The 26,760-nt window shown below is 40.0% G+C and overlaps 1 protein-coding gene across 4 annotated transcripts in view; it reads right to left on the bottom strand.

The window, feature by feature from the left end:
- Positions 1 to 26,760, bottom strand: part of CDKL5 (cyclin dependent kinase like 5) — a 189,406-nt gene that overhangs the window by 13,099 nt on the left and 149,547 nt on the right. For all 4 annotated transcript variants that reach the window (XM_027099686.1, XM_027099683.1, XM_027099684.1 and 1 more), the window contains 6 exons: positions 23,488 to 23,639; positions 17,395 to 18,361; positions 12,601 to 12,702; positions 12,209 to 12,314; positions 8,392 to 8,515; positions 1,521 to 1,620 (listed from right to left, as the gene is read on the bottom strand). In XM_027099686.1, coding sequence (XP_026955487.1) covers positions 1,521 to 1,620; positions 8,392 to 8,515; positions 12,209 to 12,314; positions 12,601 to 12,702; positions 17,395 to 18,361; positions 23,488 to 23,639 — 1,551 coding nt within the window. The remainder of the gene's footprint in view (positions 1 to 1,520; positions 1,621 to 8,391; positions 8,516 to 12,208; positions 12,315 to 12,600; positions 12,703 to 17,394; positions 18,362 to 23,487; positions 23,640 to 26,760) is intronic.

Here is a 26,760-nt window from a genome sequence, read left to right as displayed (position 1 = left end):
GTTCATCTGGTCTAAATAACATATGTAGTTAATATGCAACTAAGTGACATCTTGACTGGACCTTCTACTTTAAGTGAGTTTCAGTTAGCCATATAGGCAGGTTTTGCTTTTTTTCTAAATAAACATTTCAGGAATATTATGCAGCCATTAAAATGAAGATAATAAAATCTGTGTAGTAACGTACATATTGTGTGTATGTGTGACAGAAATACTATTAAAAAGCCAGAATACAAAATTATACTAGAATGACTACTATTATTTAAAACAAACTAAAAAACCACCTTCTTTCCATAAACATATGCACAGGCCAAAAAGCTAGGAGGAAATATACCAAAATCCTAATACTAGTTGTGATAGGGTGGTGAGATTAGAAATGATCATTTTTCTTCTCAATTTTTCTGTAATGAGCTCATATTTATATTATAGTGACATCATAAATTTAACAAACAAGCAAGTAAAGAGTAATCTAGAAAGGTAATCGAGGAAGGCCTTTATTAAATCCTTACTTCAAATATTATATTCCTTTTTACTATCATCTATCTCATCTTTACTCACTATTGAGTCATAATCCTAGACTTTTCGTAACGGAACAGACCTCAGAAAAACTGAGTCTAATCTATTCATCTTAAGAGATGAAATCAATGAAGTCCATCTGGGTAGGTCATTTTGATTATGCCTTTTTCCTTTTTAAATAAACGAGAGTCAATCACGTATGAAGTAAAACTAGAAACAAAATAATTTAAAATGGCTGACTCAACCTTGTCTAGTCTCAAACGTGTCATAAAGCAAAGGAGGAAGAACGCCTTGTGTGGGTGAAGACGTTCCTGCTGGCCTGGAGGCCTGGCTTCCCCACGTGTTCTCACGTCACTAACCAGCAGAATCCTTGCCTGGTTCGTTCAGTGATGTGACCTGCACAGTTCCATGCACCCAGCCCTTGGTTGAGATGGAGGGCTCTCAGGAAATGAGACTCATTCCATTTCACAGTTCAATCACAGGATAAACATGTCCTACTAAAGCAAGCCCTGAAATGTCAAATACTATGACCTGTCTGTGACTAGGCAGCCCAGAAATGCACTTGTCAACATGGGAATCAGATAACCAGCCAGCGGAGAACAATGAACGATGGTTAGTTAAGAATTTTAAGATTTAAACACAAACCAAAACCATTTCCTAAATTTTCATGTATCTTTAACCCTCAGAGAGAAATAAATCCTGCAGCTTCATAGTTTTTACATGAATATAAACCCACATGGATAAGATGTTTATTGAGAAAGGGTTAAAGCATTCTCTTTCATCCAAATTAAATTTCTTCTATTCCTGGAGATTCTGTTGAACCTAGAAAAGGCTCTGTGAGAGGAGGATAGTTGTATAGAATTTGAGAGAGAAACATATACAGTATATGCATGTTAAGTCTCAATAAGAAAATAATTCACTTTGTCACATACAAAGTGTAAAGTACCCACAGACTAATGCAGACTCATACGGATGCCACTGTAAATAGAAACTGGCCATCTACTTACTGTTTGAGATTTCTTCTTTTTCTTTTTCATTGACCTGAAAAAACCTTGTTTTTCCTTTTCCTTGAGTTGTTCAGAATGACTAATGTTTTCAGGACTTTTCCTAAATGGGAAGACATTTTTATCATATTGATCTTTCAATCATTCTCCTGCCATTATATGACAAACATAATGAAGACTAAAAATGCATGACACCAGGTTCAAATAGCCATGAAGAATCAAGCACATAGGTAAAGAGCCTCTAAAAACCACAGAAGGAACTGAATCTCATCAACCATGGTTAATGATTAGCCTTTTGGCAAAGGCTCACTTGAACGAGCAATTTGAGCATTATTACAAATGATCTGTATCTATGCCGCAGGACCATTTTCATGCTGTTGAAAACCTCAGAATTAGAGTCTGAAAAGCACACGCTTTGAAGGATGGCTTTTCTGTAACCCTCTGAGAGAAACAGAAACATTTTCAGTATCTTCGTTTTTCTATTTACCTTTTAAAAACCAGCTTAACAAGTTCATTATTAGTGGCTTGCCAAGGTACTGAACATTAAAAAAAAAAAAAAATCAATACTGCTACATAAACCTTACAAATAAAAGTAAAAATTGCCTGAAACTGGAAAATCCCTTTATAAAAATCTTATATATATTTATTAAAACTAAATAAAAAATAGATAAGGTATGAAAAAATGGAGACAGGATGAATGCTTTAATACAAAGCACTCTTCTGAAAAAAAAGCTTCTAACTGAAAATAACGACATTAAGCTTCATACCACTGACACCACCAGGTATTTTAATACAAATAGGAGATATTAAAAGAGAGCAAACAAGACACCTCAGCCCCAAGAAGGTGACTACTTGTATGTTAACAGAGGCCCTATATTACTTAAATTAATTTACGGTCTTTAAAAAACAACTGGAATGGTGTCATTCTCGAAAAAGGCACATTCCACGGGCCCTATTTTGAATTTGAACATCTAGATGACTGTGGAAAACCATTTTCTCAAATGACTGAATTCCTTCTATTAGCTATTCCCCAAAATCAAGAGTAGAAACATTAACGGTGACAGAATTCATTCATATTTATGATTTTAGAGTACTGAACAGTAAAGTTACCAGAACATCTAAAAAAACATGAGCAAACCAGCATCCTTTACTTGATTAAACCTCTGTGAAGGCAGAAAACATCTATACAAACCATTACAGATCCACATGATAGAAAACACCATGAAGCTATTTTTAAAAATCACATCTTCACAGATTTTTCACTAATATGAAGGAATATTCCAACTACAATATGAAGTGAAAACATCAGGATTCAAAACTTTCTACATAATATGAGCCCAACTGTATTTTTTAAAAAAGGCATATATGTGTATATATACACACGTTTTTTAAAAAGCAGGAAGAAAATTTTTAAAAATCTTAATAGTTATCATTTCTGGGTAGTAGGATTATTGGTGATTTGTTGTTACTTCTTTTTAATTTCAAACAACAAACATGTACTGCAGATATAATAAAAAGGTTTTACAAACCACACAAAATTCATTTGAAAAGCCACGAACTCGTGATCAAAGACCACAAGGGAAACAATTTAGAGAGAGAGAGAGACAAACACACAAAAAACAAGAAGTAAAAACCATGACTGTTTGAAGGAGCCATGGTCATTTCTTCTCAAGTGTTTGGCCTAAAAGTTAATGGGAATACCAAAGAAGGAAAAACATGTACTGTAGGCTCAAGTGTTCTTGAAACTCATTAGGACCTGCAATTTTAAACCTCACTGAGAGAGTTCCAAGTTCTGAAGTTAAAGTTTTGTAATACAACACAACCAATAAAATAATTAGCACTGGGACTCAGAATGATGCATATAAAATTTTGAAAGCTAAAAAGCTTCAGACATGATGGAATGAGTGAGAATGGAATAGTGAAAAGTTAAAGATTCTTTAAACTCAGTGTTGTAGTGCTGGAAAAAGCACTCTCATCCTAATGACAGACTGGGCCTATTCGGTCAAAGTTTCTTATGACAAGTACTGTTGAGATTAAGGAGATGAAACCCTTGGATGGGGCCTAAAGACAGACTGCCCTAAACTAAATTCCAGGCCACAGCATTCAGTTATGTGAGGGTTCTACGGAACACAGCAGAACAGTGTAAGTAGTTTGCTGGAATCACAAAAGCACCACTCTTAGAATTGAAAGTAACCTTAGAGAGCATCTAGTCCAACCAGCAATACTATTCCTAATGTTCTGTAACTTCCAGAAGTTAAAGAATTATATGCTTATGATATAGCTTATGCCCTTCCATAATGGGGTCTGCACATAACCTAGAAGCACAACAGAGTACTCAGATTAATGGGTAGAAGTTTTTGCTAATCAGAATTAAAGTCTAACAAAATCTCAAAGGTCTGCTGAGGGTCAGTAGTTAAAGTGCTTTCTGCCAACCCAGGAAATCTTTAAGGGGGACACATTCATCATGACCACAATCTCAGGATGGGAATGGGCGTTACTATAAGAATGTTAACATTGGCATGAGAGGAAGTGAAGGCTTGAGACACTAGTCCTAGGAGGAGCAGGATTTGGGTAGGAAGAAGAGTCTGTCCAATAAAATGAAAGTGAGAGGATGGGGGGGGGTGGGGGAAGGGTACTGAAAGAGAAGAAGCAGCAGGACAAAAAGACCGGTGTTTGCAGTTCCCTGTGTCCCCAAAACACAGAGGATGAATCAAAGACTCCCGCAGGGTCTCTTCAGAGGAACTGGATAAACTAGAGCCCGGGGGAAAGGGGAATGATGAGGAAAACATCCTCAAACTGGAGCTGCAGAGAGGCGGTAGGGCCAAGATCCAGGTGGGAAAAGATTGCAGGGGCCAAAGCAAAAAGAAAATAAATTACCCTTGGACTAGAGGATGAAAGCTAGGTGTAAGGTGTGAGTATGCATGCATCACAAAAGACACAAAAGGAAGTCAGAGAGAAAGAAAGAGTGCCAGTCGGGGAGAGAGAGGGAGACAGAGAGGGAAAAGCTACATTGAATCATACACATACAGAGAATTAACAGAAAAACATAAGAGGAAAAGCCTGTGAGAGACACTTAGGGATGGAGAGAAGCTGCCTGGAACACAGGCACCTAAAAAGCTGTGTGCTGTACAAATGAATGAAAAGACTTGAACATCTATAACCAGCAGTGCACCCAAAGGGTAAGAGTCGCCGCACGACTTAATCTCATTTGTGAATTCTGGACCCTGTTATTGATTCTACCTGGTACGGTCAACAGTTGTATGCTGAGCTAACTGTACAGGCAACAGATGGGTTCAAGAGGAGCAGCACAAGAGAAGGGCAAGTGGGTGATCACATAAATCACAGGGACAGGAGCTTTCAGAAGGACCACCCAGCTAGTCACTTGGCACAGTGGGGGGTGGGGTGGGCAGCGAGGATGATGGGGGAGGAGTGTGTGTGTGTGCGTGGGTGGAGGGAGCAGTTAACAATAACAGTCTCCTTCCTGAACAGTCATGGGACTCAAACAGTATCTACCACAACAGCTACTACTTCCATAAGGGGTTAAGAGGAAAGAGAATTCAAAAGACTCACCTAAAAAAAGGAAGGAATTAAAACTGACTGAATCAAAGCCAACCAACACTTACAGAGTACTGTGTATGCATCAGGATCTGTGTTAAGTGTTGGAGATACAGAGAAAAACTAAAACAAGGAGTGTGACCTCAGGCTGCTCACAGACTCAAGGCAAGAGACCCACAGGTTTGACGGAGGGCCAGGAAGTGCCAGCATAATCTCCCCAAAAGCAGCAGCATGAAGGCGCGCAGAAGAGGAGAGATGCTTACTCTGTGACACTTGTCCTGCCACCCTCCCGCCCTGCCAGTGTGACTAGGGTGGGTCGGCTAATGTCTGAGAGTAGGAAGTCAGTGACTAATTCTACAGGAATAATTCTGCGAGTTATCAGGACAAGCAATAATGGATACCAATGTCTTCATAACTTTACAAGAAGAGAAAGCCTGGGATTGTGCGAGTGACAGCAATTCTTCACTTATTTCAACGACTGGGATTTCTAATTAATTTGGTTTACTATTTAAGTGTCAATTTTTAACCCAATTTTGACAGCAGTCTTTCTAAACACTTTGTCTTTTTATGGAAAGTAAGAGCAGCCTATTTTAAAGATATATACTCTACATGGATATCTCTGCTATGTATAAGACCATACAGCTAGAAATGATTTTCCCACTGGGGCCTGAGAAAAAGCAAAAATACCTCTCTTCTCTCTACAGCTATTGTTTAGAATCCTTCTCCCTCTGCACACTGTACTGTTACCTGGGATTATTTCTTGCCTGACAACCTCAGTGCCAACTGCTAGAACTGTGCATAAAAGAAGAATAAACAGGCTCACAGGGAGGGTGGAGGTGTTTTCCCGTTAGTAAAGATGATCAACCTGACTGCATTAACCCTATTTTTGTTGTTCTGAAATATTTTGGCTTATCTCCCAGTTCTTAACTGGATTCTGGACAGCTGAGATGGCCAGAATAACAGCTCTGTGTATTATACTACACTATCCATTTATCACTTTAAAGTATGACATAGTAGCTTGATTTTTCTATTGCAAGAAATGTGGACACTGTACAGATATCCTCTTCTCCAAAGACATGGAAGTACTACTAACAAGGAGAAACAGACTGCTCTTAGGTAAGTGATAATTTAGGAACAGCAATTCACTATGTCACCATGGTTTGTTCATGTTTTTGTAACAGTTATCAAAAGGCATTTCTCTCAAATATAAATATGGTGAACCAATGAGAGATACTGTTCAAGAAAAAAATCCAAGACAAGTCAAGCTTAATGGATGACTTAGACTAAGTTAGATATGATGCGTGGAGAACTATCATAGCAGCATTATCATGAGGGGTAGTAGGAACAAAAGAATATAGCCAATTCATCCCTGGCAATTCTGGAATTCTCTCAAGCCTCATAACAGCAGTATCAGAGTAAAGATGACTTGATGAAGACTTATCTAAAGTTCAGCATCCCAACTGTGCCTCTTTTTCAAAACAATTGTTGTTAGGTTTCTACACATATCCAGGTCTAAACAAGCTCTACTTAAACTGATTATCAAAAAGACAGAAACAATATGCTGTTAAGTTGTTTTGTTTTTCTTTTTCAATATGCTGTTAAGACTGTTAATCCCACATTTGGATTTAGTTTTGATCTGACCTACCTAATTTTCATAGGACTATGTTAACATGCAATCGACGCACTTTTAAACCATCACCACTTCATCATGCAATGACCAAGACGAAAAACAATTCCATCTGAACTTCTGTGTTCTCACAACTTAGACACTATTCTCACGGCTTGTCAAAACCACACTTGAAAACTCTCAACGCCGTTAACTTAAAGAAGTTGTACCTGTGCTCTCAGGTTAATGTATAGATCTTGTCTACTGTTACACGTTGGAAGAATGCACTGAAGTTCATCAGCAAAGTAAGTGGAGACGAGACACCTGGCAAGTCATACTGAAGTTAGAGAACATTAATGGCAAAAACCACGGCTGCTAACGTTAACAAGTCACAACGGTGCCAGGCACTGCTCTAGATGCTTTTGATGTTTGACTTCATTTAACGATCATATTTACCCAATGAGGGAGGTGCTATTCTTAGCCCATTTTACAGACAAGGAAACTGAGGGGCAGAGAACTGAAGGTCACATGGCCAAAAGGTGACACTAGTCAAGATATCCTATTTCCAGGGTCTAACCTCTGAGTCATTAATGTTAAAACTCTCATTTTATAAATAAGGCGATAGATATAAAGTATGCTTACAAAAGAAAAAGTATTTATAGCTTTAAGAAAACCGTTTTTATTATTGTAAAAATAAGTAAGTTATTTTCCGCATAGGGCATGGTAACACTGAAACCTTGATATAACCCTGCCAACAGGGTCCAAATTGTGTGAATTCTGGCAGTAAACAGCAGAGATGGAATCTGACAGATTGGTCTCGTTCTCAATTCAGTGAGTTACAATGAGGCACCATTTTATTCTCTTGGTGGGGAGCTTAGCAGCTGTATGAAATACTTAAACACCCCTCACATCTAGATTCTGGGAAGTCTTTCTGGGGAGCTGAGAATATAAAGTCTACATTATTAAAAAAATAGTCCTACCCCTAAGACAAGATCTGCTAATGAGACTTGATGTATGTTATAATTCTCTCCTTAAATTTTTATTACACATGACACAAAGATTAAAGGATAAGCAAAACTGGCACATCATTTTATCCTCTGACTACCAGTACATTTTTGTGGTAGCATGAAGGGTTGTTCCCCTATTTCTCTCTTTTCACCCTGAATGAAAGTCAGGCGGCACAGAAGTACAGGACATGAGCTTCAGAGTCAGAATGCATCTAGGTCTAGATCCCGGCTCCCTCCTCCCTGTTTCTGGCTGTTCAGCACCAGGCAGGCTCCTTACCTTTTCTAAGCTGCAGTTTCCTCATCTGGAGAGTGGGAGGCACCCCTACTTCAAAGGCTGATTGTGAGTACTGAGTGAGACAGTGCACACAAAGAGCTAAGCAAAGTGTCTCCTACATGATTCAACAGCAACAAGTGGAGAAGACAGCAAAGGACATCAATCATGTCAGAAGAAGGCGATGGAAGACTTATGAGGTATGTACTGACCCAGGATATTTTCTTTCTTTTACATCGTATTTAATATAAATGGTGAACATGAAAGAAACTATTACAAATAATGACAAATCACATTTCCCTTATTAAACAATCTCTCTTTAGAAAGAAAGGCCTAGCAGGGGAAAGAACGCTAAAAAGTTTTATCCAGAATTTCTATGAAATCTAAAATCTACAATTAGAAAAAAGAAGAGTAAAAACAAGCTAAAATACCCACCATGGATCAAATGCTGGTTGTCTTTTTGAGTGATTAGTTCCAGAACTGCTTTCTGACGGTAGGGAAGAGACTCTGGTTGACACATTATTTTCATGGAAAGAATTATCTGGACGTGGAGATGGCACTGAATGAAGAAAAAGTAAGCCACTGATATACTCTTTTGGTTAAAGCAGTTCTCATGTTGTTCTATTGCACTTTCTCTCACACAAACAAAATAAACTAACAAAAAGATAAGTCAAAATCCTTATTTGTCCTTCATATAACTCGTATGTTTTCTGAGGCTGGAGGCATTCCAGGGAGCATTCCCCCCACCTCCAACTGCCTATGACAGTAACTTGCAAGGGTCAATTAACACCAGGCAATATATATTCAAGGCATAAATTGATGTATCAGCTGATAAACTGGAGAACATCGTAGGAGACTTAAAAGTATGAATATGATCCCCATCTCCGTGTTTTGACATTCTTTTAAGTTGAGGCTTTCTTACATCATAGGCCCAACTACGTAAAATCTATTCTTAGTGTGAAGTGATTCTTAACAGTATGTGTACTGGAATACACAAACTACAGTTTAACCCTTGCCACTTGGGAGGTGGCATCAATTTTATATTTTTTAAAACTCAATTCCAAAGAAATTTGGTTATTTTTACAAAAATACTATTTTTCTCTAAGTTTTCAATCCAGGAATAAACAAAAAGACAAACCACGATGTATGTGAGTAAATACTTTTCTGCTTTTCTTTGGGAGGTGGGTGGGTATTATCTTTTTCTATCAATTTCTAAGCTTGGTCATAAATGAAAATATATTGCAAATTTCATCACAAAAGGAATATACAGGCTGTATATAAAGACAAATGACACCATACTACTTGACTCTTGGCCAGCAGGACTGAAAATGGGAAATATACTAAAAAATCTGTCGTTTCAATGATACCACTAAATCTTTATCCAGTTAGATTTAGTAGCATGATTGAAACAAGCGATGTCTCCAAATGTTTCACCTAGTTAAATCTTTTCCTTCTATTTCTGGACTTTCTAAAATAAAAATGTTCTTCCTGCCAAACAGTGAAGTCGATTATGAGGGGCTTTGCTGATAGTAACCTAGTTAATTCACTTGCAATCAAAATAAAACCGTGTTTCTAGAAGTCAAGGACTAATTAATTAATTGAAAACTTAGTTAACATTTTAATATTAAAGTATACTCTCCAGACATCTATAGAAATAAAACATGTATGATCCACTTTGCACGTAAAACTTACAGTGAGAGAAGAAAAGACTTGCTTATATGTACACTACAATATTTTGTTTAATTAACTTTAAAAAAAAATTTTTATTTATTTTTGGCTGTGTTGGGTCTTCGTTGCTGCACGTGGGCTTTCTCTATTGTGGTGAATGGGGGCTACTCTTCATTGCGGTGCAAGGGCTTCTCATTGGGTGGCTTCTCTTGTTGTGGAGCATGGGCTCTAGGCACGTGGGCTCAGTGGCTGCGGCACGCAGGCCCTAGAGCGTGCGGGCTTCAGTAGTTGTGGTGCACGGGCTCAGTAGTTGTGACTCGCGGGCTCTAGGGCGCAGGCTCAGTAGTTGTGGTGCACGGGCTTAGTTGCTCCACGGCATGTGGGATCTTCGTGGACCAGGGCTTGAACCTGTGTCCCCTGCACTGGCAGGCGGATTCTTAACCACTGCGCCACCAGGGAAGTCCCATGTTTAATTAACTTTAATATGAATTAAAATTTTAGTCCCATAAGGTTCTAAAGTACCCATGGCATCAGAAAAAAGAATAATAAATGCATCAAAAGGCATATTCAATGCCTTATACTTTTCTCAAAGGTTGGGCTAGGAGGGAACAGAGTAGCCTAATCATTCAATATACATTATGTCCTGCATAACACTTGTATGCATTTATTTAGCTCAGGTTCCTAGTTAAAATGACCAAGCAGTTGTCCGTGTTACCCCCCAGTTCCTGCCCTTTCCAGCTGTCCTCCCAGATCAACAGAATAATGAGAAGGTGGGCAGTGTGGATGTGGCAACTGTAGAAGGTCGTGGTGACCTTTGAAGGAGGCTTTGAGAAGCTGAGCCTCACGGACTCAGGAGGCTTACTGAGTGGGCTTACTGCCAGTCTCACCACTAGGGTCTGAGGATTCCTGGGGGCTCCCACTCTATTACTACATAGCTCCTTAAAGGTGATACCTTTCTCTCTCAATCTGTCCTAAATCCATTCAGCCACTGAAACATCTGTTACAGGTGTCAAACATCAAAGCACATTTTTTGTTTTTTGTTTTTGTTTTTTTTTATGGTATGCGGGCCTCTCACTGTCGTGGTCTCTCCCGTTGCGGAGCACAGGCTCCAGACGCGCAGGCTCAGCGGCCATGGCTCACGGGCCCAGCCACTCCGCGGTATGTGGGATCTTCCCGGGCCGGGGCGTGAACCCATGTCCCCTGCATCAGTAGGCGGACTCTCAACCACTGCACCACCAGGGAAGCCCCAAAGCACATTTTTAAGGTCATGCAAGTACACTTGAAGATTTTCTTTCATCCAATCAACAAATATTTATGAAATTGCCAGGCAGTGTGCTAGTCAATGACGGTAAAAGAGGAAAAGGTAAAGGGCCTTGTAACCTTGTGAGAGAGAAATGCAAACAAAGAATCAGTACCATGTGGTGTGTGTCATGTTAGAGACAGAGGGCCATGGGCGGAACAAAAGAGGGAACACTTCACTTCACCTAGGTGGGCAGGGAAGCCATCACACTGCAGAGGACCTCAAAGCAGAATCTCAAAAGGGACAGAAACAAGTTGTCCAAGCAGGGGGAGTACTGCATTCAGGTCAGAGGAGGGCACGGCCTGTGTGAGTCCCACAGGCTGGGCACCAGAGTGGAGGAGGATGAGCTGGAGAGGATAGCAAGGGCCAGGGCAGAGAAAGTCTAGAATGCCATCTTAGGGAACTCAGATTTTGTCCTGATGCCAATGGGAAGTCGCCAGAGGACTCTCGGCAGATGAGAGATAGAGGACTGGGGCTGGGGTGGAGGCAATGGATTGTCCTGCTGTATTTTTTTCCCTGTAGCATTTATTATCTTTTACTGCTCTATGTAATTATTACATTTAGTGTTGCTCTCTCCTCATGAGAATGTGAACTCTGTGAGGGTCGAGACCTTTGGCTGTCTTGTTCACTGATGTTCTAAATTAGAAGTGTCAGACATACAAGTGACATCGATAAATATTTTAAGACTTGGGACTTCCCTGGTGGTCCAGTGGTTAAGAATCCGCCTTCCAATGCAGGGGACGCAGGTTCAGTTCCTGGTCGGGGAGCTAAGATCCCACATGCCGCAGGGCAACTAAGCCTGCGCGCTGCAACTACAGAGTCCACGCGCTCTGGAGCCTGCGCGCAACAACTAGAGAGAAGCCCCCGTGCCACAGTGAAGAGCCTGCGTGCCACAAAGAAAGATCCCACGTGCCACAACTAAGACCTGACGCAGCCAAAAATAAATAAATTTAAAAATATATATGTTATGACTTAATCGAATGAATGAGTGGTGTGGTCAGAACACAGCTTCAGAAGGATCATTCCAGGGACCGTTTTGATGGTGACCTTAGAGACAGGGAGAGCAGTTGGGAGGCTACTCAAAGTACCCAAGTCAGAAGCCACAAGGGTCTGAACTAAGACAGAGGGAACCAAGGCAGGGAGACGAGGTGGAAGGCAGTAGTGCAGGTAAGAATGACACTTACCGGAAGTCAGGGCAGTGAAATGTAGGGGAGAGTGCAGCCTGGATGTGTAGTGGGGGGGAGAGAAGAGAGGACCCTGATGGGTGCTAGGAGCTGGGTTTACCTCGGTAGAAGCTGCCAACTCTCCTCGGAACAGGATCATTGTACAGGTGTCTGTTTTCTTTGGGGACAGTGCCATCATCAGAGTGGGGGTCATGATACGCTCCACCCTGAGATAAAAAATAGGTTTACAAAAAGTAAACAACAGAGAGATAATGAGGCAACCTGTGAACGTAGAAAGGTGCCTAATTGATCTATAATTTACTCCGGGATCTATTTAAGAGAAAACTCATAATTATGGCATGAGGAAAACTGCTTACTTTATAAGCCAGTTCGAATAATCTGTGGGAGATTGGGTACGAATAAATCTTACAAGGTAGACTGTAATGATGTTGAGTGACCAATCTTTACAGACATGTTCTATTGTACAAGGTAACAGCTCTAGAAAATTCAGACCTCAGACTTCTGCCGTGAATGGAATGAAGTGGTGCCTTCTCTGGAGGACTCCTTAACGGAAGATCGCGCCACAGTCATCTCTGGAGGCAGTTGCTCTCCGGGCTGGAAGTCAAATTTCAAAGGATTTATAAGAGTGTCCTGTTCCTAGGGATGAAAATCACCTAAATCGCCATGGGTTTTATTTGGTATAACCAGTACCTTAACTGGCTAAAATTAAACATGTGAATTGGTTAAAACACAAATTGTCCTATAAAAGAGTGAATCATCTGATGAATGTAAAATAAGTCAAACAAATGTCACACAGATGGAAAGTGAAATTCTCATTAAAGTTAATGCAAGCAGGGAATGAATTACTCTGAAAATAGTTCAATTAATTATTAAAAATAAAGAAAATTATCTTCCTAATATCTAGAAAGTCATGGTCTGAGCAGCACTCAATTAGAATAGAGATTCTGTTAGTTAATCCAAAATTTCTCTAGCAGATTTTAGGCTGAGTTCTCAAAAAAGAACTACAGATGCAAAATTATATTTCATGAAGGACTTACATGGCAGATTAAGATGAAAACAAATGTTCTTTGGATATATCAAGGAATTGAATCAGTACCCTTAATAATTTGTCTTAAAAATTCCCTAACTACTGCAGTTTTTGTACTTAAGTTCTCTTCTTAATCTTCTCTAGGTTAAAAGTACTTATACTTCATGTATTTTCTTAATAATCACGACAGCACTCATCTCCGGAGACACTACCTATTTCTCTCAAGGAAGTGAGTCACAAGCTAAAAGCAGCCTTGGTCCACAGTCGTGTTCATTGAGGGGAAAAGTAGCATTTTCTACCCTCAGAAAAAAAAGATTAAGGAATAAAATTACCAAGCCATTCAGAGGAGCTAGCTGAATTGCATATCTGTATATTATGCACAGAAAATTATTTTGAGCCTTACATGGTGTGTCAAAACCAGTTTATTTGAGATTTAAAATATGGTTTTCTCTTTCTTCCCCTCACTCCCCAAATGTACTACGAAAGGATTCTGGGCAGGAAATTACCCAATGTAGCCTTTCTTCTTTCTACTTTGTGACAAGATCTCATTTGAATTTTATCACATGCATTGTTTACAAAGACCTCTACATCTAACATAAACTCTAAGCGACAGAGCCAGTCCAGTCCCCTTGCTCTTGAAGGTGCCTACAGTACTTTGCAGGAGAGTGATTCCCATCATTATTCACAGCTTCAGTTACTTTTCAAGCCATATGCCATCTTTGTGCCTTTAAACTTGTACTTTCTTGCAGCTTGGCACTGCATTTCCTGAACTGGACTTAAAATTCAGTAACAGTTGGATCTGTGTTTAGCCGACAGTTATTGTTTTATAATTAGCTTATTTCCACCATGTTCATGAAGCCTTTTCTCTAGCACTCTCAGAGAGCCAGTCCATTTGTCCATTTTCCAAGGTATAGTTGTTTTTTTTTTAACTTCTTCTCTATTTACACTATGCTTAATGCTAACACACTTTACTGGCTTTGACCTCCATGTAACATCTATGTGTAGCTGCCAGACTCTAGAGATCTTTCTAGGCCCTAAATGATCCCTTCTCTCTAGAGGGGCTCCTCTGACGACTGCTCTGACTCCAATCATGACATCTCCTACCCCTCCTTTCACCTGGGCCCCAGACAGTCTTTCCAACCTCATGGAGAACATCTCTGCATAGGGGCCCAGGGTCACTCTTCAACCTCAATATGTCAGCATGACATGATGCAAAAAGCTCTGGCCTACGGACCTGGACATTGCCTCAAGATCCCAGCTCCACCCTGAACTAGTTGGGTAAACTCGGGCAATCCACCTAACCTCTCAGAGCCTCAGCATGCTCATCTGTGCAATGGAGGGGTTGAATGAGGTGACTTCAAGTCCTCTCTTCTACTCTGAAAAGGAGCTCCAAGAAGAGAAACCTTGAAGGCTTCCTTTTTTCTATATTCAATCTTTCAATTCACAAGTCCCGTTTCTACTTCTGAGGGGTCTTTAGACCCACACTTTCTCTGTCTTCCCACTGGCACTGACTTAGTCCAGAACGTATTTCTCCTCACCCCATGCTTGGATTATTGCAAAAGCCACTCTAAATCTTGCATTTTTTCACTCAAGCCACGTGGCCCAAGTTGCAATCCCACAACTCACCATGCTACTTAATGTCTCAATTATCCTCCTTAACTTCCAGATACCCTTTTTGGCCCTCCCTCGAGCCTCTTTCCTGATGTCCACTCTACTTTCTTCCACTGGTGAAACCCCCAACATCTCAGAAGTTTCTGCTCAGATTCCACCCCTGCCCCCTGGGGGCCTCCTACAACCCCCCGCTGGGACTGTGCCACTCCCCTCTGTCCCTGTTCCCCTCTGCCCCTGCGGTGCACACAGCTCTAGCACAGTGTGGGCATGCAGCCTTACAGTATTATTACTACCTATCTATTGGCAAGTGTCATCCCACCACCTCCAGCCCATACATTCTAAGAGGACGGGGACCACATCTTTTTCATCAGAGCCTATCATTGTGCCTAGCTCAGTAAATGCCTGAATACGTCTTCATCCTTTAGCCACAAAACCTCTCTCCACATCTGAGCTCTAAGCAAGACCTTCAGTTGCTCCTAAAGCCACTTCTGATTGCTCCTGCTCACAATGACCTCTCCCTGTCCTCAAGTACCTTTTATAGCCAGTGCCACAGAAATGTGGTTCTTAATTAGTTCATTTTTATCATGTATAATTTAATCTTCCTTGAGAGAAGATAAATTTCTCAAGAGCAAGAACCCTGTCTCAGACTCTTTTGAGTGCCCAAGAATACCCAGCATAGAGAAGGTATTCAGTGCCTGAAGAACAGCCCCCATCATCCCAAAAGCAGTAGCAACAACTAAGACATTTACTCTGTGCCCGGCATAGGGCACACAGTGCTTTATACACCATGTTTAATCCTCACAACAACACTCAGATGAGGTATCAAGGCACAGAAAGATTATCACTTTCCCAAATTTACAGAGTTTGAAGCACACTGCAGGACTGGCTGCCGGGCTTTCCAGCTCAAGATCTTAGCTGCTTTGCTATACCAACTGCTCAGTTATTGACAGTCTCCCCCTCCCCAGCACTGATCTTGCTAAGCTTCCCACTGCACAGTCCATCTTATTTTCTGGAGCTCTGACACATGCCGATGAACCAATTTTTGTATCTTCTAAAAGGAGAGTACTTTTGCTACATGACACTCTTTTCTTCTTCTAACATTGGTTTTTCTCCACCTTCATTTCTTTGATGCAGGTGAATGTTTCATATCACGAAAATATAATTTTAAAAATATGTGTTCTGTTACAAGAATGCTGCTTCTTTTAAATAGGTTAGTGTCAGTTCTAGAGCCTGAAGATCAGTAAGATAGAGGCAGCATTATGCTAAAAACATTGCCTTGGGATTTAAAAACAACCCAAAAGACTGAAAATTAGCATTTATCCTGGCCTGAAGTTATATTTACCTATAGTTCTGGATAAATTTAAAACTTTTCAATTCAGTTAAGATATCGAGTAAGGTATTAGCAAAAGGGTTTGATTTAAGCAAATGTGGTTTGGAGAGATTAGAGAAAATTCCCATGAATTCACACTGAATTTTGAGAAAATTAAAAACTAACCCATATAGCTGATGAATTCTGTAATAAATCAAACTAGGATTCTCTAATGCAAATCAAAACTACAATTAGGTACCACCTCATGCCGGTCAGAATGGCTATCAATAAAAAGTCTACAAATAACAAATGCTGGAGAGGGTATGGAGAAAAGGGAACCCTCCTACACTGCTACTGGGAATGTAAGTTGGTGCAGCCACTGTGGAAAACAGTATGGAGGTTCCTCAGAAAGCTAAAAATAGAGCTACCATATGATCCAGCAATCCCACTCCTGGGCATATATCTGGACAAAACTATAATTCAAAAAAATACATACACCCCTATGTTCACAGCAGCACTATTCACAATAGCCAAGACATGGAAATAACCTAAATGTCTATCGACAGAGGAATGGATAAAGAAGATGTGGTACATATATACAACGGAATACTAGTCAGCCAAAAAACGAATGAAATAATGCCATTTGCAGCAACATGGATGCAACCAGAGAGTATCATATTAAGTGAATTAAGTCAGAAAGAGAAAGACAAATAACATATGATATCACTTACATGTGGAATCTAAAATACAACACAAATGAACCTATCTATGAAACAGAAACAAAATCAGGGACATAGAGGACAGACTGGTGGTTGCCAAGGGGGAGGGAGGTGAGAGAGGGTTGGATTGGGAGTTTGGGATTAGCAGATGCAAACTGGTATATACAGAATGGATAAACAAGGTCCTACTGTACAGCACAGGGAACTATATTCAATATCCTGTGATAAACCATAATGGAAAAGAATATGAAAAAGAATGTATATATATGTATAACTGAGTCACTTTGCTGTACAGCAATAATTAACACACTGTAATTCAACTATACTTCAATAAAAAATTAATGAAAAAAAATAGTACAAAATATGCCAGAAAGGAACATTTAAGAAAGGAAAACGGATTTTGAAAAAAAGCTTTCTGCGTTGAGTACTCAACAATTAGCTTAAGTAACTAAAAAAAATTTTTTTAACAGATTAGTCCTTCAAGTATTGCTTCCTTAAATGTGTCCTATCAAGAAAGTATGACCTCCTGCTGTAGGGACAACTGCACACTGACCCCATCACATCCCCGCACCACCTTTCCATGATGAGCCGATAGATCTGGTCAAGGTCCTAAGTTGTACCTGAGGTGATAAGAGCTGCAGGCTGTTGGCTCTGGCCGCCATCCCTTGCCCTACGCTCAAGCTTCCGTCCAAGCCTTTGGCTCTCACTTTGTCCCGGGTCACGTACATGGAATGCCTGTGTGGACGCTGCTGGGAGGAGAAGGGGCTGGTGTAGCCAAGCCCATACGAAAAGGATTCATGAGGCGCAGACAGCGAATGTGAATGGCTGCTGTCCATGTGTTCGGGCAGCTTCAACTCCTCCATCGTCTTGGAATGCCTGGTTGTGGTTCGGCGTGAGTCAAGAGTGCCCTCACTTCGGTTATTTCTCCCCGAGGGGCTGAGCAAAGTTCTTGTGTCGCTGTGCCTGGTGAGGGTTGGGCTGGTGGGAGAGTTCAAGTCCAAACAGCTGGATGGGAAGTACCTACTGGTACTGGACTCTGCGATCTGGGCCCTGGCTTCGGAAAGGTTGCTCACAGACTTGGAGTCACTCAATGCCCCATGGCTTTTGGCCTTGGTCCTATAGGAAGGACTCCTAGAGGACTGGGGAATGGTGTCGATGTAGCTATGCCGACTCTGCTTTTCACTGGGCTGCAGCGTCCCGGCTTTGCTCTGAGAACTTTCCATAAATGAGTGCCGGTTCTGCTGAGATCTGCTGCTTGATTTGAGGTACTTCGTGCCCGGGCCTTCCGAAGGCTTTGGGTCAATATTAAAATCAAACTCTGTCTTTGATTTGGCTTCTTTTGGGCTGAGAAGGTGTGGTATGTTGTTGTTGGTCAGATCTTTGCTGGTAGGCCCAGGCTGGCTGCCCGCTTGGTAGGTTTTGGTGTGCATGGGACTAAGAGTAGCTCCAGCAAGGTTTCCGTTCAGGAAGCTTTCGTTGGCAGGAAGACCTTCGTCAGCCCGGGGCAGACCCACACCTAGGTTCTGGATGTCCTTGCTGTTAGATCTGTGATGAGACTGCAAAGCCGCACTTTTGCTGGCTTGGTTTCTATGTCAAAAATGAAAGAAGTATATCAGTTTCCCTCAAGAGCAGAGGCACAAAAAGTATCATTAGAACAAAAAAGAACAAATACCTAAAACACTGCAAAGACTAAAAACAGTAACTCTCTCAAACATGTGACTATAAATAACATGTAATCTATCAATAAGAATTAAGTTGCTTAGATCAAGTCACTCTGCCACAAAGCACTGGTCCTGATGAAGTGCTTTGGCATTCTTAAATGCTCAGCTAACTTACTGCCAACACAGCTTCTAACTGATAATCTGGGCAAACATGCTTTTGCTATGTTGGTGCTCACATGCGTGTGTACTGTAGAAAGCCTGCAAAGAAGAAGAGGGCTGAGCTATAGGCAAACTCTTTATGACTCTTTGTCTGCTTGAACATCAGAAGGAGACGTTTAGACTTGCAGATCACTGTGTTCCTTGAACTTCGTTTTTATTTGTAAAACTCACAGCCTGCCTCAGAGATACACACTCACAGCACATACACACAAGCACCAATGTCTTTTGTCTTTAGCCTGTATAATCAACAAATGAGAATTCTACCAAGGTACTCAAGAAAAGAAAATGATACTCTGAAAAGAAGTGTGAACTGCCTAGTGAGGTTTGTTGGAAAACAGGATGATCAACGTTTATGTATTAGAGAAGCAGCAATACTCGGGGCATGTCAGTGTCAGATACCTCCTGTACACTAAACAGGAGCATGTCTCTAACTGGATCTAAACAGGTAATTTCTCTCCAAAAGACATAATTTATTCTCTTCTTCATTTCACACTTCATTATTACAAATGGGCTGAGGCTTCATCTGGACTGAAATCTTTAGGACTGAAAGCTTCATTTCCTACTTGGTTTAAAATACAAAATATAAATCCTGAGGAAAACCCTGTCCTCTATTTGAAAGCTGAAGCTGACATCACAGCAAGGTCAGTTTGTTCTACTGTAACTATTTAAAGGACCAAATTGTGGTTTGAGATAGGTAAGAATGCTTTTAAATGAACAATAACTTACACAATTCCCTTTTTACTATGCATTCCAAAAAATTTGCTGCATAAATTGCTATTGCTAAAGACGGTTTGATCTGGGAGAGTTTTGTTCCCATTGCACACTAATTAGAGGAAAAGTCCCATTTTTTTCCCCTGTAGAGTGGTAATCTGTGAAACTATGCCTTCCTATTTTGTCTATGAGAATCCACTCGTTCAGGCATCAAAGGTAAGGGCCCTCATCCTTTCCTCCTACCTTGCAGAGGAGTGTTAAAAAGTATCTGATATCAAGCATGCCTGTAATAGTGTGGAAGGCCTCATCTCCAAAACGCACTTACTAATATCTCTCCCAATTGGGTCACAAAAATTGCAACATTAAAGAAGGTCACTTAAATATGAGCTAACTGGCAGGATCAGAGGCCATGGATACTGACAGCTGATTTGTCTGTCTTCTTCTGTCTTTTTCCGTGACTGTATCTACTGCCTCATCTTGATTTACAAGCAAAACCTAGAAAACCTACAAAAATAAGTGTTTTACGGTTTATCTAGGAATAATACAGAAGATATTGCTGTTATTTTGGGTGAAGAAAATCAATTTTGTATAGTTTATTTCAACCTAAATAAAATGTGAATTTTGTTTAAAAAAGAAAAATATGAGCTAACTAAATGGCAGACCCAGAAAGAAATTACAAAAAAAGGAAAGTTTCACTTTCTGTTAAATGATGTTAACAGAGTCTATCTCCAGATCTATAGAGGACAGTCCTCATGTCAGGTTTTAAACCATTAGAGTTGTTTGTCAACTTACATCCTGGTAACTAAAATATCTCAGCAACTTCTCAAAAAACCCAAATGATGATAGACAGTCTCACCCATAAATAGATGTAAGTGTGTTGGTTATTTCCCACGTGCCCAACCCCCAGTCCATTCTCCATTCCTCTCTGCTCCAGCCTGGGTCTGGGGAACCCAACACTGAAGAGTGTCACCCAGCCTCCCTTGTCACCTAACTCCCAGTTGGGCTTAGCAGTGCAAGGGGCTGGGGGCTGTCTCCCCCGGCAGTGGCTCCCTGACTCAGATCATAGCTGTGCCTCTAGATTACAGCTCCCACAGGGTGGTTTCCCCTGCCTGGCTCCCCTGGACTCTCAAAACCCTATTTCTTCCTCTTTCTCCTTCAGGCCTAGAGAGGGTAATCGCAGAGATAACTCATGCAGATGTTGTGAAATGTCCAAAGCTCCAAAGAGGACATCCAGAAAAGGGTAGAGAAGAGTGAAGATAGCTGCTACAGCTTTTGAAACTCTTGGAAACACTGCTCTCAATGTGGAGCACAAACCTACGTATGTTACGAAGAACATATTCATAGTAACATAAGATATAATTTCTAATGTGAAAAGAGAGGCTATAAAGTTAAGGTGGAAACATTTGTCACAGAGTTAGGTTTCCCATAAATGTACAAAGTGCCTAAACCACTATTCTGAAAGTTTCTGTCTTGGTATTAATCTGAAGCCACTGAGCTCTGCACACAACTCTTACATCGAAAGGACATCATACTGTCTTCAAATTGGAGCTCTGCCAAAGCACAATAAAAAACTGCTTTAGAAATTCCATATATCTCTTTGACACACAACTGTAAGGAATCTGTGTTAAACTGCCAACCACTTAAGAGGATTTTATATATAAACCCTTCTTAAATGGTTGGCAGGATGGATAGATAGATGGTTAATTTCTAGTTAAAATAACTTTTCAAACCAAACATCAAAGACGCAAAACTACATTTTTATGGGGAAGACTGGCGAAGCAGGACTGCTGAGAGGGCAGTGTGTGGCAGGATGAAGCACCATCCCACCATGTCCAAGGTAAGCGGAACCTCAGGAGAGTATGAAGGAGACTTAGGCAAGGGCTAGGTAATGCAGAGTCCACTGCTTCTCCTACAGAGACATGAACGTGGAAGACAGAAGACAGGGTGTGTGAGGATATGTGTATGACGATACTTGTCTCAGGGACAAGGCAGGGCACCAACACGATATGGTGCCCTGAACATCTCTACAATGGTGCTAGGAAGTCCAACGGAGCCATGGTTTGTGCAGAATTAGTGTCCCCAACAAGAGCTTCCATGGAGGAAATATGGACCGTAGGCAAGCGTGGAGCAGAAATATTTCCAGATATGTGTAAACTGAGCTAATGGTTTCTTTCCTAGAGAAACCAGTTAGGACTGTTTCTTTAATATATTTAATACAGTGTCAAGACCTGAAAACAAATTCTTCCAGAGATTTTTATTTACTTATAATTTTTATTCTCATCTGCTTCAAAAGGAGATTTTGTAGGACTCCTCAAAAACCTATATGAACCGTATCCTCATGGCCACACACATCCTCCTTGACAGATGCCTGAAGAGGGTTCCCAAGGAGAGCCATGGACCCCCATGGGGATTTCTCCCAAGTGAGTCATTACAGGATGAATACACAGGCCTCCTTTTATGGTATGGTTATACCACCCATCACTATAGCACAAATCAAAAATTTATCATCAGTCTACTGAACTTTCTATTGAGATCCTTCTTCTTTGCAAATGTAAACTAGAGGAGTCAAGTGACAATCAAGGTAGAAGGGAGACAAAAGCACCTGAACTGGGAGTGACCCCAGATAAGACACAGGCATAATGTGAACCTCCTAAACTCAAAGGAGCAACTGAAAGATGAATACTGGTCCTTGCCTTAGTGCACTGATCTCATGGAAACTGACAACAAAGTGAACACAAACTTGGCGAAATAGAATTTGAATCTCCTCCCAGGCCTCCTTGAAAACAAACAGGTAAGAGTGTTTTATAAGATGTGAGGGAAACAATGACCAAACCACTCATTTTAAATAGAGAACAGCTATAAAACACAATCACACCATCGCAGTTAAGCAGAGAAAATACAGGGTAAATGGTTATTGCTTATTTATAGATGCACTCACAGATCTAAAAAGTACCAGGTCTTAAGCTTTCAAAATTCCAATTGGTTAAAAATAATTGTTCAGGGCTTCCCTGGTGGCACAGTAGTTGAGAGTCCGCCTGCCGATGCAGGGGATGCGGGTTCATGCCCCGGTCCGGGAAGATCCCATATGCCGCGGAGCAGCTGGGCCCGTGAGCCATGGCCACTGAGCCTGTGCGTCCGGAGCCTGTGCTCCACAACGGGAGAGACCACAACAGTGAGAGGCCCACGTACCACAAAAAAAAAATTAATAATAATTGTTCTATGTGGAGAGAAAGGGGGGATATGGGAAAAAACTTATATAAGAAAAGCTTCATATTAAGAATTATTGTTTTCTACTTCTCTTCTAATAGTAGATAAGATAAACTATTTCCTATCTTCCATAATTTAAGCAATGCTAGATGACAAGACCAGCTTCTTGGAAGAGGAAGGAAGACAAGGAGAGGAAGGATCTGCCCCTGAAAATGCAGCCAACAGAATTAAGGAATGTCACTTTTGGGGAGAGAACCTGATTGCAGGGTCCAACTCCTTGTGCCCCTCCTTGCTTCCCCTGCCCCAGGAAATAGATGTTTTTTTAAAGATTATGCTGAAAATTACATTAGAAAGCATCCATTTTAATCACTATCTACCAAACTAACTTTACTATTTCTATATTCTTATTCTTATGAAAAACTAATTTCTCAACTCAATGATTAAAAGACAAGGGCAACAAAAACACAAGCCCCTGCTGTGGAGCCAGAACTACTTGGTTCAGTTGCAAAGGTTGTCCTAGGTGCCTTCCCACCCACCTGTGTTTGGCATCCTCCGCTCCCTTCAGGAATCCCTTTGCCCTCACCCATCCTTCTTCCTCCAGGAATCACCCCTGGGTCCCATGTACACAGGATCTTCCAGCTTATGAGGCCAGAAACCCCCTTAGTTGCTAACCCATGCTACCTTTCCCAGGGAATGCATAGGTTTCCCTTGGAAAATCTTGTAAAAGATAAAGTCTTTATGACCCACACAACTCTTTAATTATGGTTCTGAATCATGCAATAAGCATAAGAAAGATATTTCTGAATAAGGAGGGCTTTCCTTCTTTTCTCTAATTGCATCATTTAAGCAGCCACCTCCTCCACCTACTTGTAAGACCAATACTGCATCTGTATTTCCTTAAAAGGGAATATTTACCTATTAGACAAAGTGCTGCTTTCCACGTGGTAAGGTTTTCTTTTTGCTGACCTTGAAGGGGAGCGATCCAAAAGTCTCTGGGTTTGGAATGTAGGGTGATTCAAACACTGTTCTGTCAAGTATCTGTCAGCTGGGTCCAACTTCAGTAAATTCTTAGGAAATGAAGTTAGGATTGGAAAGAACATCACAAAGTCAAATTTAAATTGTAATAAAAACCGTATTTCTTTTCCTTATAAAAGAAATGCATGGTCATTGCAGAATATCTAGCAAACAGAGTTTAGTCCAAAAAAAATTTTTTTAAAGGACTATCTAAATCACCCATAACCTTACCATTGTTGTCCTCTGGGAATATGCCCTCCCAGCCCTTTAAAAAATACCATGTATACATTTTTTCTTTTCTAAAATCTGGCTTATATTATACAAATAAGTTTTGTATACTGTACTTTTCACTTACTAATCAAAAATATTGTTTACAACATAATTTAAACATCTAAAATATATTTTTATTTTTGGACGCAACATGCAGCTTGTGGGATCTTAGTTCCCTGACCAGGGATCGAACCCGAGCCCTCGGCAGTGAAAGCACGGAGTCCTAACCACTACACTGCCAGGGAATTCCCTAAAATATATTTTTAAATAAGTATATATTCATATCAAAGAATATACATTCTTCATCTTTTTCTTGTCCTCCTCTCTGGAGGCAGCCCATGGTACCAGCATCTTGTGAATCCTTCCACAGGTACTTTGTACATATCTCTATCTGCTCCTTTTATTTTATCCAAACAGTAGCATACACACAATAGGCTGCACTTAGCTTTCTTTCCACTCAACATTAGATCTTAAGAGATCATTCCATATCAGTAAACAGCCTCAATTTTAGATGTACGTTAGGCAGCATTTTGTTTTCCTTCTTTTAATATTGTGAACAATGATGCAACAAATAACTTTACAACATGTTTTAAATGACTACATGGAAGTTTGTGGTATGATTTATTTAATGATTTATTGCTGGATGTTTAGGTGGCTGCCACTTTGCACTATTATAATTAATGCTGTGATGTACACCTGAAACCGTTGCATATATCCATGATCCCTTGCATAGGATAAGTTCCCAGATATGGAACTGGTAGGTATGCAAACCCTTAAGGATTATCTTCTATGTGTTGCCAAATTACCCCCTAGGAAGGTTGTCTCAAATAGTACTTCTCTGAGCAATTGAGAGTCTACCAATTTCCTGGCACCCTCATCAATAATAGGCATTATCATTCTTTTTAGCACATACTTGTAAATTAGCTATTTAAAAAATGGTATCTCACAGCTGTTTTAATTCATATCTTTGATTAATAGTGAGGTTGAATATTTTTATGTTTACTTATATTCCTTCTTTTCATATTTTTCTATTTGTGTAATTTTCCTAATTTATTTGTATGTGTTCTTTATTAAAGTACTAATTTTTTTAACAACTAAAATGTTTTCTTCTAACATTATTTATCTGATTAGTAATTGGACAAGATTTTAAAAGGTGAATCATTATTAAAATTAATTGATTTTGGGGCTTCTCTGGTGGTGCAGTGGTTAAGAATCCGTCTGCCAATGGAGGGGACATGGGTTTGAGCCCTGGTCTGGGAAGATTCCACATGCCATGGAGCAACTAAGCCCGTGCGCTACAACTACTGAGCGCATGTGCCACAACTACTGAAGCCTGTGTGCCTAGAGCCTGTGCTCTGCAACAAGAGAAGCCACTGCAATGAGAAGCCCGCGCACCGCAAAGAAGAGTAGCCCCCTGCTCACTGCAACTACAGAAAGCCTGCAGGCAGCAACGAAGACCCAACACAGCCAAAAATAAGTAAATAAACAAACAAATAAATAAATTTATTTTAAAAATTAATTGAGTTTTATTGATAAGTTAGGCAAATACATAAAGAAGCATAACCTACATAACCGAACACAACTCAATAGAGCACACTGACATTTGTTCTTTTGAGTGATGGGCATTTTCCCTCAGAGAAAGGAAAAAGGGTGAAATTCCAGCATGCCCAAATGCGTCTCTAGCTCACTTTCATTGGCTTTGCCCACAGTCAATTTCTTTGTGATCCACTACTGAACAGTGAGAACAAACCTCAATTTGTTCTCAATAAGCCAGAATTCAATTTCAGACAACCACCTTCAACCTAGCACCACAGAAAATTTGAATTCTGATCCTATTGTATCCTATCCTACGTTGACTCAGACACAACTCTAAAATTATCTCAATGCTTTCTCCTTCTTTATTAGAAAACAAAAACTATGGAGGTATATGAAATGATTTTGGTCTTACTGGCAGTTAAGGCAGTTAATATCAAAATGGTTTCAACTGTATGGTACTAGTTAAAAACAAAGGAAATTAAAGTACATATGACCTTTTAGAAGCTAAACATCTACTAGCATTAAAGTGCTATTTTCATTTATTTAAGATTAACAAGGGTAGAAATTGCTGCACATACAATGAACTATTTTTATATGTATGAACACAGCTGTTAATTTTCAAACACCTGGAAGGATGAGGTCATTATGAGGAAAGTATGAAACTTAGTAAATAGTTTCAAAATTCAGTATTTGGGGGAAAAAACAATTTTAACTAAAATAGAGCCCATATAATTATTGTAGCTATTCTTTATATTATTAGGAGCTTTGATTAATTCTGGTAACTTGTATCCCCACTAAAATGGCTGATACGTATAAATAGACGCAGGATGAGACGGCCATTTTAGGTATTTATATATGGACAAAATTATCAAATCTGCTTTAGGGGATGGCATAGAGAATAAATTTCTTCATGAAAGGATATATGGTACTATTTATTTTTCAAATTCATTTTCAAAAATAGCTAAAAGACAAAAGGAATAATTCTATTTATATAACATTCAATAATAACAAGGCAGTATTAACCTTTGGTGATAGAGGTCAAAGTCCTGGTTTCCAAGAGTGGGAAGGGGCACCTGGGAAGGGGTCATGAAGAGATTTCCGGGGTGTTAATAATTTCCTGTATCTCAATCCGGGTGGGGTTACATGGATACGTTTACATTATAAAGTTTTACTCTGAGGTACATTTATAATTTGTGTACCTTCTAAATATACGTTTCAATAAAATGTTTATTTAACATTAAAGAAATCTGAGGGTAAATATATTAAATGAATGGGAATTCAACTGTTCAACTTTCAAACTGGTGTAAATGCATAATGGTTCAGGTTATCTTCGTATTTTTATCTGTGTTAGCGTTTACCAGGTGCTAT

The sequence above is a fragment of the Aethalodelphis obliquidens genome, unplaced genomic scaffold, assembly GCF_003676395.1.
Source record: "Aethalodelphis obliquidens isolate GAN/ISIS:26980383/991018 unplaced genomic scaffold, ASM367639v1 scaffold137, whole genome shotgun sequence".
NCBI classification, from domain to species: Eukaryota; Metazoa; Chordata; class Mammalia; order Artiodactyla; family Delphinidae; genus Aethalodelphis; species Aethalodelphis obliquidens.
The sequence above is the reverse complement of the archived record's forward strand: the minus strand, read 5'-3'. Positions and strand labels throughout refer to the sequence as shown.